Below are 19,258 nucleotides of genomic sequence, written 5' to 3'. Positions count from 1 at the left end.
AGTTTTCCATGCAAAAAGAACCTTAATGTGATGTTTTTAAGGGAATAAGGACCGTTTCCATTTAGTGCAGACTTATTTCTTGTTAGATTTGTCTGGCTTCCTCGGGGTCAGCCATTGTTTTGGAATCATCCACACATCAATCCTGAACGTTTCCGAACACCGCTGCGAGATCCGGGGAGGGCAAATTAAAAATCTGGCGGCTCAGACGCAGCGGAGGCGTGTGGGAGCGTCGCTCTCATCAGGACGTGATCTCTGCAGAGAAACAGCCGGATCAGCTGCACCCAGCGACATTGTTTAATAACGTGCGACAGAAAGTCATCGTTTTCCAGTTCCTTTCTCTTTTTATATACAGTAATACAGTATCTTATGGTTAGTAAGATCCTGGTTCACCATCAGAGACAAAGACGCACTGTGGAAAACGGATACTCTGTATTTTTAAAGACTGAAAGATTTGTTGCCCTTTCCCAAAGGACTGGTGTCTCTCGCTTACAAGTCAAAGTGCATCGATGTCAGCGCTTCCTGAGCAGGAAGTCGTCTGGTTTGCTGCCAGAACTCTCATCATCTGTGGTTTTTAGACATTACAATCTTCCTATTGTTTGCACAGAAGCAGAAGCACATCACAAACAGTTGTTGAAGAGATAACTGTGAGGAAGACTCCGAGCAAGTTGTGATGATATTGAAATCATGTGGTAATCTTACCAAACCCTGCAAGCAGACATTTCGTAAGCCCTCACGACATTATGCCAGCTTTAAAAGAAGAAAGAGGCATGATATGGCGCTAAAAGAAGTTGAACTTTTTCACTTCTGACATTAGAACAACCATCCAACTGGGTTTTTATGTCCTAAACTCAAAGAAGGTAATGCATAATTGTAAAGTGGAAGACAAAAAAAAGTTGCATGATTAAATGAACAAGTAACAAAGTGTAACATTTTGGATGCTTTCAGCCCATTTTATTCTGTTACCAATAAATAAAACAATGTTTATTTGTTATCCACATGTTGGCTTACCACAAACCAGCATGTGTGAAGTTTTTCTGGTCCGAGGGACGAAAATGAAACTTTTCTTTGTGCAAACAACTTAGTGTTGCAGAAAACTAGGAAGAGCACAAAGTTCACATTGTAAAACACGGTGATGGGGGCATCATGGGTTTTCAGTAAGAGGGCTGGTTTATAGGAAAACTGTGTGGAGTTACAGGTTTGAAAATCACCTATAATCACCTGGTTTTACTCATCTCAATTCTGCGAATTTGAGAGAAGCGTTACATTAACTTTTTGACTCCGAATCGCCTCTAAAACTGTACGAGATCGGTTTGTACCCATGTTTTCGGGATGATGGAAGACAGCATAAAAAAAAAAGCTTCAATGAGGTCAGTGGTGGCAGACAGAACAAAAGTTTTTTTTTTTTTTTTTTCCTTCCAACAGAGGAGCTTGTCTGGCATTAGCCTGAACGAAAAGATCTTTTTCCTTCAGGCACAAAACCTCCTGATCTTCTGAGTTTGCAGACAGCAGACTCTCCTCCTTTTCTCCTTCCCTCTATCCCCCCTGTGACTAATTATTTGGCTTCTTCCTACTCCAAGTGTTACTCAGCCACATCCTGTCTCTCCAACACCAGACGAAATCAGTGCAATGTGAGCGTGTCGTACCATGCCATCATGTATCTGCGTGCTGGTGGGGCTCTCCAGAAGCTGCAGTTGTTTCTCGAAAAGCTGAGCGATTGCTCTGTGAACCAACTCGTACTGCTCCTAGACGGAGAGAGGATACAGGCAAAGTGAGTTTGGCCAAGCAGAGGAATAAAATGTTGATGGTACAATTGAAAGATTCAGTGACTCGGTTTAAATTGAAAAACTCATTCATCTTGAATGTTTCTCTTAGGAAGAGGCCATAAATCTAAAGCATGTTAGAAAAAAAATAAAAAATAAAAAAAAAAGTCCCATCTGCACGGTATGAAAATTTACAAGAAACAAACTTCAAAAATACCGGCGTGACAGCCTCAACCGGCAGAACAAGAATGTTGTGACATTCAAACAGCCTGGAGGAAAAGTCAGACAAGAATCAGGGAAGACGACCGCAGCAGATTGAAACAAATCCAGTCTGTCTTAAAATGAAAGAAATCGATGTAACTGGGTCCAACTTGCTTTATACCAATCAATAATGTTATAATAATAAAATCATAATAAATGCATTTCCTAAATACTGATTATCTGCGTAAGTGACCAGGATTAGCCAGTTTTGAGATGGTGAACTGGTCGGAAAGTAAAACGAAAAACAAAAGGAAGAGAATCTGTTCTTCGCCTACTTCAGCAAAAAAGAAACAAAAACCGGAAAATAATGTAATATTTTTCATTCAGCTAACGCATATCAAGCACATTGTACTCCAATTACACAGTGGCAAAGATAGCAGTGAGGGACGGATGCAATTTTTTTTTTATTCAAACTGTGAGTCCAACCTCAGCAGATAACTGGAAGGCAACTACAGCAAAGTCGTGAACCACCAATATTACAGATCATTTAAAATAATAATCTAATGATCATTTTAAATGATCTGTAATATTTTTACTGATCACTTCATCACACGTTGTGACATCAGAAGTGATGTCATGCCTCCCTAAATAAAGGAATCTATTTTGGATGCTGTTAGACGAAGAAGTAAGAACAAACCTTTGTTTGGACAGCAGAGTGCCGCTGCGTCCTCATCTCCTGGATCAACCGGAAAACGTTAAAGTCCTCTGGAATTTTCTAGAAAGAGATCGGACCGGACGTTGGACTTTAAGGTTGATGTGAAGAGTAAGGTGTCAAAGGTTCATATTTGTTGCATACCCCAGCTTTGAGGAGATTCCACGTGTAGTCAATGGCACAAATAGCCCCCGTCCTCCCACAACCTGCACTGCACACACAAACAGATCCCATCAAAGAAAGCACTCACACACACGAGAGTTTTAATCCTACGGCTAAGATGAAAACTCTCCAAATGCTAGCTTTATTTTCTATTAGCGGCCAGGCACTTAAACAAAAAAAAATGTATGTTTAAAAAGCAGAGCAACACCTTCTGCAGACAGGAAGGCGACAGAAGCTATAGAGGCTAATCGCTGCTTATGTATAAAATCATAAAACCTGATCTCATGCTGTCAAACAGCTTGCTGTGACTCTAAAGAGCCGGCTGTCTCCACATCAGCCCACACAAAGCATCTTCACAGAAAACAGACACGCAGCTTTGAGTCCTGCTGGGTGACACAGGAACCCGGAAACGTCCCCAGGCTGCTCATTACAGCTTATTACACACACATGGAGGCAGGCCTGTGCGCTTGTGCGCAAACACATGTGCAGTGGTGAACTTGAACGCTCATTCTTTCAATGCAATCTCTTTAATTATGGGTTCCTTAATAATTGCTAATAATTATTTTGATCAGTACGATAGCACGAAGCTATTGTAATACGTGTTATAATAATCACCTATCTTTTGCTATTTTTGCGTGAGCTTACCTGCAGTGAACACAAATGGGAACGTCGTCGTTCTCCTGGTATTCCCTCATCAGTCCGATCATATCCAATATGGAGTCAAACGACGATGGGACGTCGTGATCAGGCCAGTTGATGTAATGGAACTGAGATATCCTCCGTGTTTCCTGCAGGGCAAAATAAATAGTTAAAACTTAAAGAATTTGGTTTTCTGCCTTGTTTTACAACAAAAAAATAACTAAAAATCTGAAGAGTGGAATGGGTTTTCAGCCCCCCCCCTAAGCCAATACAAAACCGCATTTTGCTGCAACAGCTGCAAGTCTTCCAGGGCACATCACTACCAGCTTTGCACATCTGAAAACTGAAATTGTTGCAGCTTCTTTGCTAAGTAGCTCAGTTAGAGTGGATGGTGAGCATCTGTGAATGTCAACGTTCTCAGCTGGTTTTAGGGTTGAACTCGGACTGGGATTCTGTACGCTCGGATCGAAATTATTGCCCTCTGAACATCTTGCCATGAAGACCAAAATGTCCAAGTTGAAAGCAGTAGTGGGGAACAGAAATTGGATTTTTTTTTTTTCTTTTTTTCCAAGAAAAGACGCATCAATGTAGGAAAAACAAAACGGACAACATAAAAAGCGTTCCGATTCTTCCGTCTTCTGTTTCTCAGTTTAAAAATAAAAGTTTTTTTTGTGTGGTTCAAGTTACTAAAAGTCAACCTCTGTTTCCAGTCTTTAGCAGGAGTGTTTTCTCATGACTGCCCTGTATTTAGCTCCACCCACCTTTACATTTACTCTGACCACTTCCTGCTTAAAAAAAAAAAGAAAGAAAATTGCATCCGGATGATGCCGTCTCCACTATGTTTCATCATAGAAAGTGTGTGCATGGGTTGATGCAGTGTTAGTTTTCCACAACACACACAACCTCCGAGGCCTTCACAGAACAGCTGATCATCTACTGAGATTATGCAACACAGATTGACGATTTACTGCTGTATTTAAGGCAACTGATTACGCTGAATTTCATTTAGGGGCGTTAGAGTTAAAGAGAAACAACACTTTCCAGCTTTATTTAAAAGACATAAAGCTCATGCTTTTTCTTGAGCTTTAAAACACAAAGACTTGTGATCGTTGGTTCTTTTAGGACTTACGTTGTTATTCTGCACCGTCAAAGTCCTGATAAAGTAGTCCGTTCTTTGCTGCTCTGATTCCTTGAAAACAAAGATAAAAGAAAAAAAAAAAAAACATTTTTAATAATCCCTGATCGAAGCCACACATCACAACACAAAGTGTGAGATGAACGCTTCTCTTTATTTTCAACACACGCCTGTAATATCGCACGTTGCTCGACTTACACAGGAGATTCTGAAAGGGCCGAAACTCAAGGGCTCCTCGTCTCGTGATGGAAAATACCGCTCGCATTTTTTCTAAAGCAGAACAGAGAAGCCGTTACCACAAAGGGAGATGCCGCTGCTTCCTGCGCACACAAACCTTTTGTAGTCTGAAGTACACAATCGAAGTGACAAGAACAAAGGCAGAGAGAATTAAAGCAGAAAAAGACAGAAAACTATTTTGACAAGCGTGGACTCTCAACTGCTGAAGGATGTTTGGTGAGGGGAAAAGTACAAACAAGACTTGCGATTCATTTATATATTGATCAGTTTTTGTTGTTGTTTGCGTTCATTTTGTCTTACACAAATATTAAATTCTGATTTTATATAGTCACATCTCTTCAGATTCTTAGTTTTATTTTATTTTTTTTAATAGACAGAAATCTGTCAACTATCCTCTTGGAATGGTTTTCTTCTTTTCTGTAATTTAAAGTTTTCTTGCTATAACACTGCTTCCCCCTTTAATTAATCATGCATATAAGTTTTTAAAATATGCTGTGCTTGAACAGATTGGAAAGATTTTTTCAAATCAATCTAAATAAACACAATCGAATACGCAAAGTTGATTTAATCTTCCTCCCACGGCCATAAGCTGCTTATTTAAATACCTTATTATCAGATATGAGCATAATAGTGTACACACGAGGAAATACAAGCAATTTATTTCAACCCAAATGTGGATCAACTGAAATTTATTCAAGGTTTTTTTTTGTTTTTTTTTTGTTTAAATATAAAGACGTTCCAGTACATGCAGGAGAGACAAAAACATCCACAAAGAAACGCCAGAAAATCTGAAAATCTTCAAGGATAAACAACCTTCAACAGTAATGCTAAAGAATGAAACCCTGGGAGGGGGGAAAAAATAATTCTTTGAGATTTTGTTGAAGGTTGTGCAGAGACGGCGTGCCGCAGCTTCGATGGAGGCAATAAAAACAGAGATATCTGTGCAAACACTTTGTCTGAACTGACACGAGTCACAGCCTTACCCTTCCCATCTCAAATTCTCGACAAGCCATTACAATAACCTGCAGAGACACAGACGGGAGGAATTAATACAAATCAATACATGCACAAAGCTGAACACTGCATGTTTGGTAAGAGATGCCTAATATGATCTGAGCACGCTGTGTTTGTGCAGGTTTTGATACGAGGAAACGATTTCCAACACATTTCCTGAATCATTTTAACAGACACCGTTCAGGAGGTTGCTACAACTGTACAGAATACATAGATGAGGAAATGTACATATGAATGAGTACATACACATAGAAATACAAATACAGATCATCATTTAGATTTGCAGCCGTTTTATTTCATAAAACATTAAAATAGTTAATATCATGCTGTGCCCCTCGCTGGTCCCAATACTGAAATTGGTAACACTTTATTTGAAGGGGGGTGAATAAGACTGTCATGACACTGTCATAAACATGACATAACACCTGTCATGAACATGAATAAGCCTTCATGAATATTTATGACTGTTGTCATAAAGCGTCATTCGGTAAATTATGACACTTTTAATACAAAGTTGACATTATTCAAAATGTCTTTGTTATGACAACTTGACATTAACCAATAAATCATTAAACCAATAAATCATTACTGTTTAAACTTTACCTTTAATAACAAAGTTACGTAATTTTTAAAGTGCAATCAGTAATACTTTTATAACAAATTTATATCAGTAATGATTTCCTGGTTAATGTCAAGTTGTCATAACAAAGACATTTTGAATAATGTCAACTTCGTATTAAAAGTGTCATAATTTACCGAATGACGCTTTATGACAACAGTCATAAATATTCATGAAGGCTTATTCATGTTCATGACAGGTGTTATGTCGTGTTTATGACAGTGTCATGACAGTCTTATTCACCCCCCTTCAAATAAAGTGTTACCCTGAAATTCAATATTGCTGCTTTGCCTGCTCGTTTTTAAAAGCTTTCAAACATGATTTCTTGAGTATGTTTTGACCTACATGAACATTCATGCAGAGTCAACTCTGAGACCTTAACCCTTCACACAAAGTAACACGTTTGTGGCTTCCTGTTCGTGCTAAACTGGAGCGCCAAGACGGCTTATAAATGATTTTCGACTTGATTTGATCGCCTCTTGTTCGAAAATGAAGGTACTTGAATGGATCAACTCTGAATTTCAAATGGATATGGATAAAAAACGTAAGAACTGGAATATTTCACACTTTTCACAGATTCTTTGAAATAAATTTTGTGATTCATAAAAACTTTGATCCTTTGTTTGTGATCTATATGTACGATGTATGATTCTGTCAAGGAATTTGGTTTTATTTTAACAGATTCTCCTGAGAAAAATAATATATTTTTAGCTCAGACACATCATTTTGACTCATGAAAATGATTTTTATACAAAAAAAAAAATTCTAAACAGCAGGAATATAACCTAAAATGCCTGTTTTTACTCTGGTTCATGTTTGTGTAACCTTCCCAGCACCTAAATAACGACTCTCCTCTACGGTGGATCACACTCACAGCGACATTGTACTCCCAGTTCATCCTCCAGAAGTCGATGACCGTGTTTGGGAGCGGACCCTGAGTTGCGATGTAGGCTTTCGGGCCGTCAACACCCTGAATAAACATGCAGTGGAAGAATAAATCAAAGAAATCATGGTCCGAATCAAAACTAGACGACATAATCTCACTGCTTAATCCACATGATATATATATATATATATATATATATATATATATATATATATATATATTATTTTTTTTTTACCTTAATAAAGTTTGCATTGATGTAATCTGTGTCCTGATTGGTTGTTTTTAATGTCAGCTTTACTCTAGTGTGGTCAACTGTGGGAAGGAAAACAAAAGTGGTTTAATATGCTTATTTATTTCTAATAGTGAGCACAACAGCAATAACAGAATAAGACAGGAGGTAAAAACGGTCAAACGGGGCCACGGGGTTTTGCGCTCAGTTTCAGAGAGAGGAAAAAAAAACAACAACATCATCATCCTCATTGCTATGTACAGCAGCATCTGTGTGCTCGCGTGCGTGTCTGCATCTGTTATGGGTGAACCAGTTCTTCCTTTGCCTTATCAGCTCATTCACTAAAAGCTTTAATGAATGGATGGGGAGAAAGGAGAGGGTAACAGAGGATAAACATATTAAGGAAAAAGTAGGACAGACGTTGGGTCACGTAAGCTTCCCTGGGGTTGTTACGTACAGAAACAAACAAAAACATCCCATGACTTGTAAAGATGACCGTTTATTCAGCACACAGAACAAAAAAAAAAAAAAAAGATTTTCTTGTAAAATCTTCATATCATCCTTGAAATGTTTGCACTCGTACTAATCTCCAACCTTTATTTATTTATTTATTTCTTCCTTCTAGGTGCTAATATTATCTCTGATGAAATGTGGATTTGTCTAGTCAGGTGGTGACCTTTAAAGCTGAGCTGATAGATGTACGAATTTTTGAAAGCTGCAGCCCTTGCAGGACACAAGGTTGCAGAGAGATTAGATTGTGAAAGCGCTGCGACCGGATGAAAACTGCGAGCATTATTCTAATGGTCTAATGCCCACATCTTCCACACACGCACATGCACACACACACACACACACACACACACACACACACACACACACAAGCAACAACATGAATGCATATATACATGAGAAAGGAAGAAGAAAATCTACATTTAGAGCTTTGTTGGAGGCTGAACCACGACTTACATGGCAGTATGTCTTTGTATCGGTTCTTCTTCACATTTTCTTCCCTCTCTCCTACGTTGGTGGGGTAGATCTTCTCCGTTCGGTACTTGGTCGATAGCCGCCGCAACCGCTAAAATACAGAAGGAAAAGAAACATTAGTGGATAATAAGCACTGATGCTTCTTACAGAAGCGATTGCACAATTCTTAAACTAAGGTTCAATCATCTAACCAAAACAGTCACTCAAAGACTACGGTTGTATAAACCACAGAAAGTCGTGGTGAGGCTTTTAAGGCTTAGATCGCTGAACCAGTTGTCAAGCACGGTGGTGGCAACATCATGCCGAGGGGCTATTACAGTACCAGTGCACTGCACAATGTGTCAGATGCCATTTCTGATGGGAAGCGTATTCTCTCCTCAACCTGTTTGGAGACATTTAACCAAATATTGATGAGGTTCTTTGGATATTTCTGTTTTCTTGTCCATGTGAACGTCTCTGAGCACAACAGATAGAAATCTAAAACAGGAGTAACTTGTCAGTTTATCTGTAACAAAATCCGAGAACACAAGCAGCCTGCCAATATGATTGTCTTAGTCTGGTAAAACCACAGCTAGCCGGAATAAAAAGGCATTGTGCTTCATATCTGTCCTTACAGGAATCCTGGCTGCAAACTTGCATGTTAGTGTGCGTTCGTCAGCTCTGACACGGCTATTAATAGCGCCACATCAAAGCTTCACAAACGCACTCCCTTTTCTCTTCATATGACGGTGCATAAAAGTTCAGCGCAGCCTAATCCAATATACGCTGACACTGATGAAGACGCATTCGGTTAATGGGAAGGGGAACAATTACAGTCTCCCAGCTGACGGGACGAAACTTCGCCTGACATCCGCAAACACACAGGCCGAGAACAGAGGACAATGTTTTATTATTCATGTCACACACATTTCAAAGAGCAGAGAGCTGTTATTTCTAAACGATCAAGCTCTGAACCCAGGGTTTTCTTCTGCCGTTTATAGACCTCAGTCTAGTATTCATGTGCTGTGATTTGAGCTCTGTTGAAATCAAGGTGACCTCCATCAGGCACTGGGCCTGAAAGCTTTATTGGTACAAAAAAAAAAAAAAAAAAACCATACGACCGTATTCAGCAGAAGATGACTAAAAGAAAAAAGTCCGCTTTCTGAAATTTTTAATTAAAGAGATAGATTAGTGTATTATTAACTGACTAATAGTGAAAAATGTGACGTTGAGAACAGAGGCAGAGGAATAGAGAGAAGTAGTTTTGTAGTATTGATGTTTTTTAATGCCAAGTTGTTGTTGTCGTTGCATATTTTCCTCACAGCTCACACCTTGACTAAGCGGACAACCGCAGTTTGAAGTGTTTAGCGTTGTATGGCATCATGTGACGTCTCCAAAATGCCCTAGTAAAAAGGACACACCAAATATGACAAAGACTGGGTTAGGATTGTCCCATCATCCACAGGAGCTTGAAGACTGAATGCTGCTGAATGAAAGGTAAAATAAAAGTTGACACAACTTCTCTTACTATTTGGCACAAAGGGTTTTGCTTCCTGTTGCTTTCTTGACCATCCTATCAAGCTGAAATCTTAGGGCTGCAGCAGTACATGTTCACGATGATGGTTCCTCAAAGTCTTTGTAAAATCCCTATAATGTAAAGGTTTCTCCACCTCCATCATCAGTTTCAGTCTTAATGTGGAGAAGCAACGACCATCAGTGAATGACCGCAGAGTACTAAACCCCTTCAGGATATTGTGCCGTTTCTGTTATTGCTAGAGCGCATGTACAACAGCCTGGTAGTGAATTATCTCAACATGAAGAGTGTTTGCATGGTGAAGTTGGAACTGGGCTCATAATGAACCATTGCGATATCGTCACAGACGTTTTGTGTGTGCTGAAAAGATTCTAGGAACCTTCTTGAACAACAGGGAGAACATTTCATTCGTACCATCAGAGACCCTTCATTTTGGGGCCATTTCTTTTTTGTTTTGGTGGGGTCTTTTCCAGTTTAAAGGGAGTCTTCAAAGAGAAGAAGATGTGATACCAAACTGTTTTTGCCAACACATGGGGAAGCTAAATTTCAAAACTGCATCAGCTATTTTGGACTTAGTAAATCTGTGGTAATTCATGCCTAAAACAGGGTTTCCCCCAGTGCATTATAAGCCTGGTGGGCCACCAGGCTTTACTTGTGCCCCCATAAGCATTACTTATTTATTTAAGTCTTTTTAAAATGTTTGTATTTTTTAAGACTTTATAGTTGGTGTTCAGATGTTAACCTTCCAATTTTTCAATAACACAAAATTATCAAGTCATATTTTCAAATTTTCTGTTAACTTTAAACTTTTTTTTTTTTTAACTCAAAAACACGATGGATGAGTGACTGCCATAGCACCCAACCGCCAGGCTTAGCAAGTTTTCTGGTGGAAATTTTGCTAACAATTTATACATTTAATTAGCATTTTCAGAATTTGGTACATCACTGTAAAACTTTTAAAGAGCGCCGACTTAAAAACCTTGAGGAGTGATGAAAAACCATCATTCTCAGGAGTCCGTTTTTTATCCTCTCAGAACTTTCATTTCTTTGTGAAACATTAGGCATATCTGCATCTCGACTGTCTCTCCTCCCCTCCGTTACTCAGTGAGTCTGAGAAAGTTGGCGTGGGCGTTCAGGCTTCTGGAGCCTCGTGTGAAAAATGGCCCCACCTCTGCTTGTTGGCCCTGGCTGCAGGCTTTCCTCCTGTTACTGACGCGGACATGTACTGCGAATTTCCTGAATTTCCCCAAATCTCCAAAGACCTACCTCCTGTTCCTGTTTCACTTCTCCAACTTCTGGACTAATTTAGGTTTCTTTTTTAAAAAAAGTGCTTACAATGAGCTGCTGAGAAGTTACAACCAGTTAATACCAGAAGCACAGAAGTGCCCTAAAAACATGATGATCTTTGTAAACCACAACAAAGAGACTGAGGGAGAGGAAGCAAAGGAGAAAAGGGAGTTTGAGGTACGCAGAGTGAACGTGGGCGGCAGCACAGCTGTGCGTGTGTGTTCATTTATGTCAGAGTGTGGGGTAATAGCATTACAGCTCCTCTGGCCTCATGTGAATTACATTTGCAACAGAGGTCTGCTTCTGTGCTGGGCTGCAGCCCGACAACATGCACGCACAGAAATACACAAACAGCAGAAAGAAGAAGAAGAAGAAAAAAAAAACCTCAAGCAGTAATGATGATAAGCAGCTTCCCTTTGTAGTAACATTTCACTCCATTTCCAGCAAAGTGGAGAAAATAACACAATTTCCTCATTACAAAAGTAAACTGGGGCGCGTTCTGGCACTTAAATGACGGCTCGTTTTGGCTGAAGACCACAAAACGTAATATGTGAACACAAACTAAGTCATCTGTGTTTTACGGGCGATTTTTGAGATTATAGAACTTGGTTTCTTGACCATAGTTCAGATGACCACATTGTACTAGGAGTTCTCACTGAGTAAAGAAAAAGTCAAAGCTACTCAAACCTAGGTTTAAATCGGTAAGATGTTAAAAAGTGTGCCCTCTGCGTTCCTTTTTTTCCATCTTCATAAACTCTGTAAAGCAACAATATTTCTTCATTATCCAGCCAATATCTGGATGAGGAAGAAAACATGCTGTGATTCTCCTCCAGTCGTTGTTGAGGGTGAAAATGAACCAAACAAGAATTTTCATCCCAGCCATGTGTGCAGTACAATAAATACGAGTAAGATCTATTTTATCTATCAGCCTGGACAGAGGAGAAATATTTTCCAAGGACTTTATATGTTCGCATGTTTTACACTGCAATGATACGTGAACAAACAAGAAAAACATGGCAATTTAATTCTAATTAGCGAGGTACGTGTACAACGTTGAATCACCATTGTCCTGAAGCCTCTCTCTAATTACTTCTACTTCCTTCCCCACATAATCAAACACCGACATGAGCAAGCACAAGGACAGACTCGTGTAAAAGCGGAGCATGTTTATTACGAACCAACTTAGACGTTAGAAGTGATGTTATGAAAGGAAAACATTAGAAAAAGTATCACAGATACAGAGGAGAAACAAACTGAAAAGTTGAGGAGAGGATAGTCTAAACAAAACTTTCCTTTGCAGCTTTTACTTAATTCCCACACTCTCAATACACTCTCCTAGCATCTTAAGGTGTGTGTAAAGATAGAAGATAAATAAGTAAATATTGCTGCTATCAAGAGTTTATTTTTTGAATCTTTAACTCCACCAAAGGGCAACAACCAACAGGGTAGAGGAGGCAATATACTGAACTGGAACAACATTTCCCACTCTAAAATGTCATTTTTAAACAAAAGCACCCCGTTCCATGATGCTGCCACCACCGTGTTTCACTGTGGTGTGAATATTAAGTACGAGTTTTCATTCTGGTCTCATCTGAACCCTGTTGGTTTCACTCGACTACTTAATAGTGTCAAATTAAAGCGCACTGAATAAACATGAACTTCTCTTCTGATTTAGATTATTAAAGCAGGTAATCCTATATAGAGTTTGGACAGCAATAACACAAAAGTTGAACTATTTTCACCTCTGGAGATGGACTGTGCCCCTGTTTCTCCACGTTTCCCCCTCCTGTTTCTGTTTCCTACTTCCTGCCAGTCAGAGAAGTCACCAGCGTGACTGACTCGGTCAGTTTCCTGTGAACTCACAGGGTGGAGCTCGCACAGGGGCCAACACCGACTTCAGAGACCCCCTTCCGGGTGTTTGTGACTCATGCATGTTAACAGAAATATTTTAGACAATGACTTGGATGACACAACTCAAGGATGCCAGAGCAGTTACTGGATAAAAGGGTCGGAGTTAAAGGAGGGAAAGATGTGCCAAATGTGACAACGCTACAGAAGCTGAAAGAGACGATATTGACTCTAGCCTAGATTCTCCTCTTCTCTGAATAAGCCATCATCTCTGTACTTCCCTGGCACAATAAATAATTCACACACACACAAACACACATATGTACACACACAGAAACACATTCTGTTTCTTGAACCCAGCACTGAGAGCTGATCGGCTGAAAACGTGCTCTTCCTGCAGAGGCGGTGGGGAAAAGGTTTTCGACTGTGGCCAGGAAGTGGGCTCGTTGAGCGCGGGTGGTAGAAAGCCTTTACCGACGGTCACCTTCCATGCACACAGACACACAAAAGCTAAAATAGGTCAGCCCTTACAATGCTCTCAGAAAAATCTATCTGCCACGCCGCAAAAGCATGCAGGGAAAAAGATGCCCTGCAACAGCGCGGAGACTAAAAGGGTCTGCCTCCTGCTCTTTCCAGAATCAGTCTCTCTCTCTCACTTTTTTTTTTTTTTTTTTTAATTCACCTGGGCAACAGGAACATCAATGATTTGACAAAAAGCTGCATCCTGAAGAGTGTGAATGCTTAGCATGTTTCGTGTTTCAAACTGAATGGAGTACAGTGCATTAAACGGCAGAATACTGAAAAGGCCTGACGGAAAAAGACAGACGCCTGCTGGGTAACAGTGAGGTGAAGGTGTGTGATCTGTAGGGCCAAAGGCTAAAACCATCCATTCCAAGCTAAAACAACGATACACACCAGGAATCCATTTTAAAAACAGTAATGCAAGTCCATAACTGGAATAAGCGGTAATCAAAGCTGTATCTTCATTTTTGAAGTTATATTCTCTGTTATATAGAAATATTTTACCCAATGTTTAAAAGACAAGGAAGGTAAGGGTAGGTACAGCATGTTAGCCGTTTTACAAGGTAAAGATTTCTAAGCCACAAGAATGTTTTTCAGACTCTTCCTAAGGCATCAAGTCTTTGCAATGAGATCCCAGATTAAGAGTGTCCTCAGTTTGTATGAAATGTAACTCAAAACAGCCTTTGCTGTGCACTGCTGGTCAAGCTAGGCTTCCCTTCTTCTCTGTCCCTCGACCACTGGACATTTTTCCAGTTGAAAAACATTGACCGTCATATTATGGAGACCACTGAAGCGCCTTTAATTGCTTTTGTTAACGTTGTTTTGACAGCACAGTTGGCAAACCTACACATAGCCTATTTGCCAAGCTGACCTCTCAACTAAAGGCTGCTTCTAGTAAGTTTCCGAATCAAAATGCAGTTTTTAAGGAGGTCCAGGGTTGAGACGTGTCGTTTTACGTTACAGAGGAAGTCTGACTAAAATAATCTCTCTGTTGGGCAATGTCTGCCACCCTCATGCAAGAAGCTGTTGCAGAACTGGAGAGCTCCTTCAGTGACAGACTAGATGCACACAGACTGAAGAGGAAACGGCTGACCATCTCCAGCCCTGAGGAGCCTCTGTCTGTCTCATCAGTTTTAGATGCTTTCCTGCTTCAACACACCCAGATCAAATGAACGGTGTCCTGGCAGGTTTCTGCAGAATACTGAGGAGGGGAACTCGGCAACCGATTGATCTGCATTGGAGCAGGGACACATCTGAAACAGGCAGGAGACATGCTGAGGATTGGCTTTGGACCCCCCATGGACTGGTGTCGGTATTCCTTCAATCGCCACTCATGAATCAAACTCATCAAGTCTTTTGGCTTGTGAGGAAACGAATCCAAAAACACGAACCCTCCACCCTGATAACCAGCGTGAGTCAGTACTCTGGCCTTTGCTAGCTGATGATCTCTCCAAAGATAACATCAAACAGATTGCATCGGTTTCCAAACGGGTAAACACACACTCACCAGCACACACTTCATCCTGGCGCTGTCATTTCCGTTTAATGACAACTGGCCAATATAGGTCAGTGGAGCACAGGCAGCATTCACACATGCACACGCGCTGGCTATAACAGCTTGTCATTCAGTGACACAAAGCAGAATTTGATTTCCTTTTATCAGCCACCAGGCTTCCCTTCCTTTCTGTCTCCCTTTCGTTTTCTTTACTCAGCCATCTGCCACAATCACTGCACGCAAACGGAGTTATGCAACGGAGTGCCATGTGGCTTTTCTGGCTAAAAACAGGATCTTGGACCGCTTTGTTTAACAAATTTAGCGAGTAACCACGCAGGCGACAATCGCAAACCTCAAAGTCTGCAACTGTGACAATTGATGCAAGCTGTGGTCAGATTAGACTGAACTAACTTTGGCTGCGGGGAGCACCTACACTGAACTGAGAGCAGTCGGCTCAGCCAGCCATTTCGGCCAGGGTGCTCACTTCCTCAGAGATCTGTCAAACGTGCATGTACCGTCTGTGTCCTGCTGCAAACCCAGACCGCCACAGAAAAACTACTCACTGGGCTTCCTGACTGAGAAGTTCCTCTTTATTGTCCGGAGTCAAAACAAAGCAAAGAAATAATAAATGAAGGGAAACAACGGGAAGGACGTGGAAGGGAAGGAGGCAGAAGACGTCAGATGAGCGTCTAACAGAACAGAGTACAGATGGAGTAAAGAAAAAATTATCTTGTGCTTCTTTTTTTTTCCTGAGCTCTGACAGGGGGCGGGGGGGTTACGGCACATATTTGTTGGATAAACAAAATCCCAAGTTAAGAAATTATTAATTTCCACAAACTCACCACTCATTCACAAGCTCCCTAAAGATGTACGGGAAGAGAAACAGGCCCACATCGTCATGAATTAAACAAAATTGGGCACCAGATTCTTTATTTTGCATATTCTTCTTCTGCTTCACACCAAACCCACGTGGCGTTGGTAGAGGAAAAAGTTCAGTCACATCTGCTCGAACGAGGCTGTTCTAGTTAAAGTCCTGGTAAGGTTTAGCAAACTCCACGCATTCATCTTTGCAATAGGACAAGACATGCTTGTGCCACATGCCACATGGTTGCTACAGAGACATTTCAAACACTAGATTACTAATTAAAATGTCCTGGAAACTGATCTACAAAAACGTGACAAATTAGAAAATGCTTGAGTTACATTTCTTAAAAGGGATTGTTAGTTAAAACAAACATGCTAGCTGTTGTTTTATTATCAATATTTCTTAACATGGGATTTATGTATTTCACTGAATAAATGAAGGTGATATAAAAGTGGACTTTGTTTTTTTAACAGGAGTGGCTACAACAAATGACCAGCTTGAACATGATTTAAATTAAAACGTAGCCTTCGTTGTATGTCGGCAAAAAGGGTTAAGTGGTATTAGTGTGGATATAATTTCCCTCTCTGGATCCAGCCCTGCAGCAGGAAGCAGATGTGGACAAACCTCACATAATCCCAGTCATCTGGGACCCAGGGGGGGTCATTGTGTGTTCAGTGCGTCCAAGTTTGTAGTTTTTGCTTCCCAGCTCAAAGTTATTTGAGGAGAAAAACTGGCAAGATTAATTTCTCAAGTCAGATTATAAATGCACCCCCCACTGTGTGTGTGTGTGTGTTTATTTTTTTTATTTAAAGGCAGCCGATTTTGAATTTAAAGTTTGCTTCCTTGCTTCACATACAGACAACACGACTCATCTATTGAACTATTTCCTTTCACATAAATCACATGTTACCAGAAGACGGCATCAGTGGAAATTTTCTGTGTGTGAGCGTGTGTGGCCTCCTTATCTTGATCAATTAAGTTCTTCTGCCATGTCGGTGGGTCAGCTCGCTTTCATCCACTAAAGCCTCTCTCTCTCACACACAAACACACACACACACCAGAACTACAGAGCGGAAATACTGTGTTACGGTTTTTTTCTCAGAAGCAGCCGTCTCCGAGGCTGCGTTTTGAGTTAAGCCGTGGGAAGGGTTTGGGTGAGAACCAGGGAGACTTGTGACACCAGAAGAAATTGGGAAGTCGTGTTTCATGGTGTAGTAACACGAGGCGGGCAGACAGTAGTCGCCACACACAAACGCACCGAGGACCAGCAGCCGAGCCCTGCGGTGCGCCCCTCTGCACCCACGCACAAAAACAAGCTCATAAAAGCTCAGACGAGCAAACACAGCTGGATTCTCATTTTCTGAGGGAATACAAGCATCCAGGCACATTTTACCAGCCTTCCACTGTACTTACATTAAAACATGTATGTACAGCCAAAGCAGAGCTGCAAATATGCTTTGGAAACTGATGAATGTTTTTCGATTTCTGGGCTAGTTTACATAGGACGAGTAAAGTCCTGAAACGCTTAGCAATTATTAACAGCCACAAATATCATGTTGTCCAAATTGTATGTGATAGACCAGCACAAAATTGTTAAGCGGAGGAGAACTGAATTTTTATTACAAATTAAAATCACAAAAATGTGGTTTGTATTTGTTTGTAGGCCCCTTTTTACTCTGATACCACTTAATAAAATGGTGGAAACAAAGGTGTTCGATATGGACGTGAAGTTTTATCACGATAGTTGGCAGAAATATTGTGATTACGATAAAAGTGAGTCATGCCATCAATCATTAAATGGAATTTATGGTGACAAAGAGAAATGTATTGCGACAAATGATAAAAACAATAAATGCTCACCTCTTGGTGGTGATGATCTATACATCTAAATATCAACGACTTGTTACAGAAAACCTGCAGTACCCAATGGCTCATTCAAATACCAGACATAAATATGATACAATTTCATTCCAATTCTCAATTATGAGCTACTTTGTGTGTATATGTAATACATAAAATCCCCATGAAACACACTGAAGATCGTGATTGTGAAGGGATTAAAAAAATCTGGGAATTTTAGGAGGTATGAAAAATGTTTTAAACTATAATTATTTTATAGATATTCTTATTATTTTGTCTTTAATCATTGTCTAAAATGATCAAATCTTAAAAAAAAAAAAGCATCATCACGTGTCTGGTTTGTGTTTCCTGAAGCTCCGAGGCTCAATTTCGGCATGCCTCAGTGATGAGTCTGAAATGAGACCACAGCATGCCGAACATCCTCCAGGTGGTAAATGACTTCACCAAGAGTAAATCCGAACCAGTCTGACTTCTTCATTTTGATCTTGAATCCTGGATTGAGAGTGCACCATATTTTCTTATCTATTCTCGTTCTCACAGCTGCATATAAAAAAAAATAAAAAATAAAAAAAAATTGTCGCCTTCACGCTTCTATGCACTTAAAACACAAACCTGCATGACAAAGTTCATGCAAAATTAATAGACATGCAAAACCTAAAGAGAATATTATTAGAAACTGTTACCACACGCGCACATAAGCTTATGTTCCGACACTTTGACGTTTCCCCTTTTCTGCATCCCATCTCGGCTTCTTCAGTCTACCAGACAGGACACTTCGCAGAAGTGTGTGTGTGTGTGTGTGTGTTTGCACTTTTTCACTTTCTTTGATGTGCTGATTTGGAGTCATCAGCATGCAGAGGTGTGGCAGGAACACACACTACTACACACACACAGGGGCTGAACTCCTAAACCCTGTCTAGACTGCATTATCGAGCTCCGCTGCAGCTACATGTGCACTTTATGTTGGCACACTTAGCAGTTGGTAAGATAATATCAAAGCTGCTGCAGTGACACAACATAAAGGTAGCAGCTCACACAGATCTGTGCTTCTTTTAGTGTCTGGATGTACAACCTGCTTCCTGTCTTTGCGTCAAGCTCCTTTGACTTCTTCTTGAGTGAAAATATTTGTGGCTTCACCTGCTGACTAAAACACCTACACAAGACACTTAAAGTCTTACTTAAATTTGGGAAAATGTTCATAAAATGGAAGGCCGAGCCTAAACGATGCACGAGGTACACCTGAGAGTAAATTTGTGCAAAAAAAAAAAGAACACTCAGATGAAATCTTTT

At 40.3% G+C, this 19,258-nt stretch overlaps 1 protein-coding gene across 5 annotated transcripts in view; it reads right to left on the bottom strand.

The window, feature by feature from the left end:
• Positions 1-19,258, bottom strand: part of ptpn12 (protein tyrosine phosphatase non-receptor type 12) — a 43,081-nt gene that overhangs the window by 16,622 nt on the left and 7,201 nt on the right. For all 5 annotated transcript variants that reach the window (XM_014992591.2, XM_014992588.2, XM_088003383.1 and 2 more), the window contains exons 2-11: positions 8,561-8,669; positions 7,601-7,677; positions 7,354-7,449; positions 5,830-5,868; positions 4,808-4,879; positions 4,604-4,663; positions 3,481-3,623; positions 2,818-2,884; positions 2,659-2,736; positions 1,644-1,742 (exon numbers count right to left, since the gene is read on the bottom strand). In XM_014992591.2, the coding sequence (XP_014848077.2) occupies positions 1,644-1,742; positions 2,659-2,736; positions 2,818-2,884; positions 3,481-3,623; positions 4,604-4,663; positions 4,808-4,879; positions 5,830-5,868; positions 7,354-7,449; positions 7,601-7,677; positions 8,561-8,669 (840 nt within the window). The remainder of the gene's footprint in view (positions 1-1,643; positions 1,743-2,658; positions 2,737-2,817; positions 2,885-3,480; positions 3,624-4,603; positions 4,664-4,807; positions 4,880-5,829; positions 5,869-7,353; positions 7,450-7,600; positions 7,678-8,560; positions 8,670-19,258) is intronic.

Source organism: Poecilia mexicana, unplaced genomic scaffold, assembly GCF_051168715.1.
Source record: "Poecilia mexicana isolate PSO_F unplaced genomic scaffold, ASM5116871v1 scaffold_23, whole genome shotgun sequence".
Lineage (NCBI taxonomy): Eukaryota > Metazoa > Chordata > Actinopteri > Cyprinodontiformes > Poeciliidae > Poecilia > Poecilia mexicana.
Note: the sequence above shows the minus strand (reverse complement) of the source record. Positions and strands in the feature narration are given on the sequence as shown.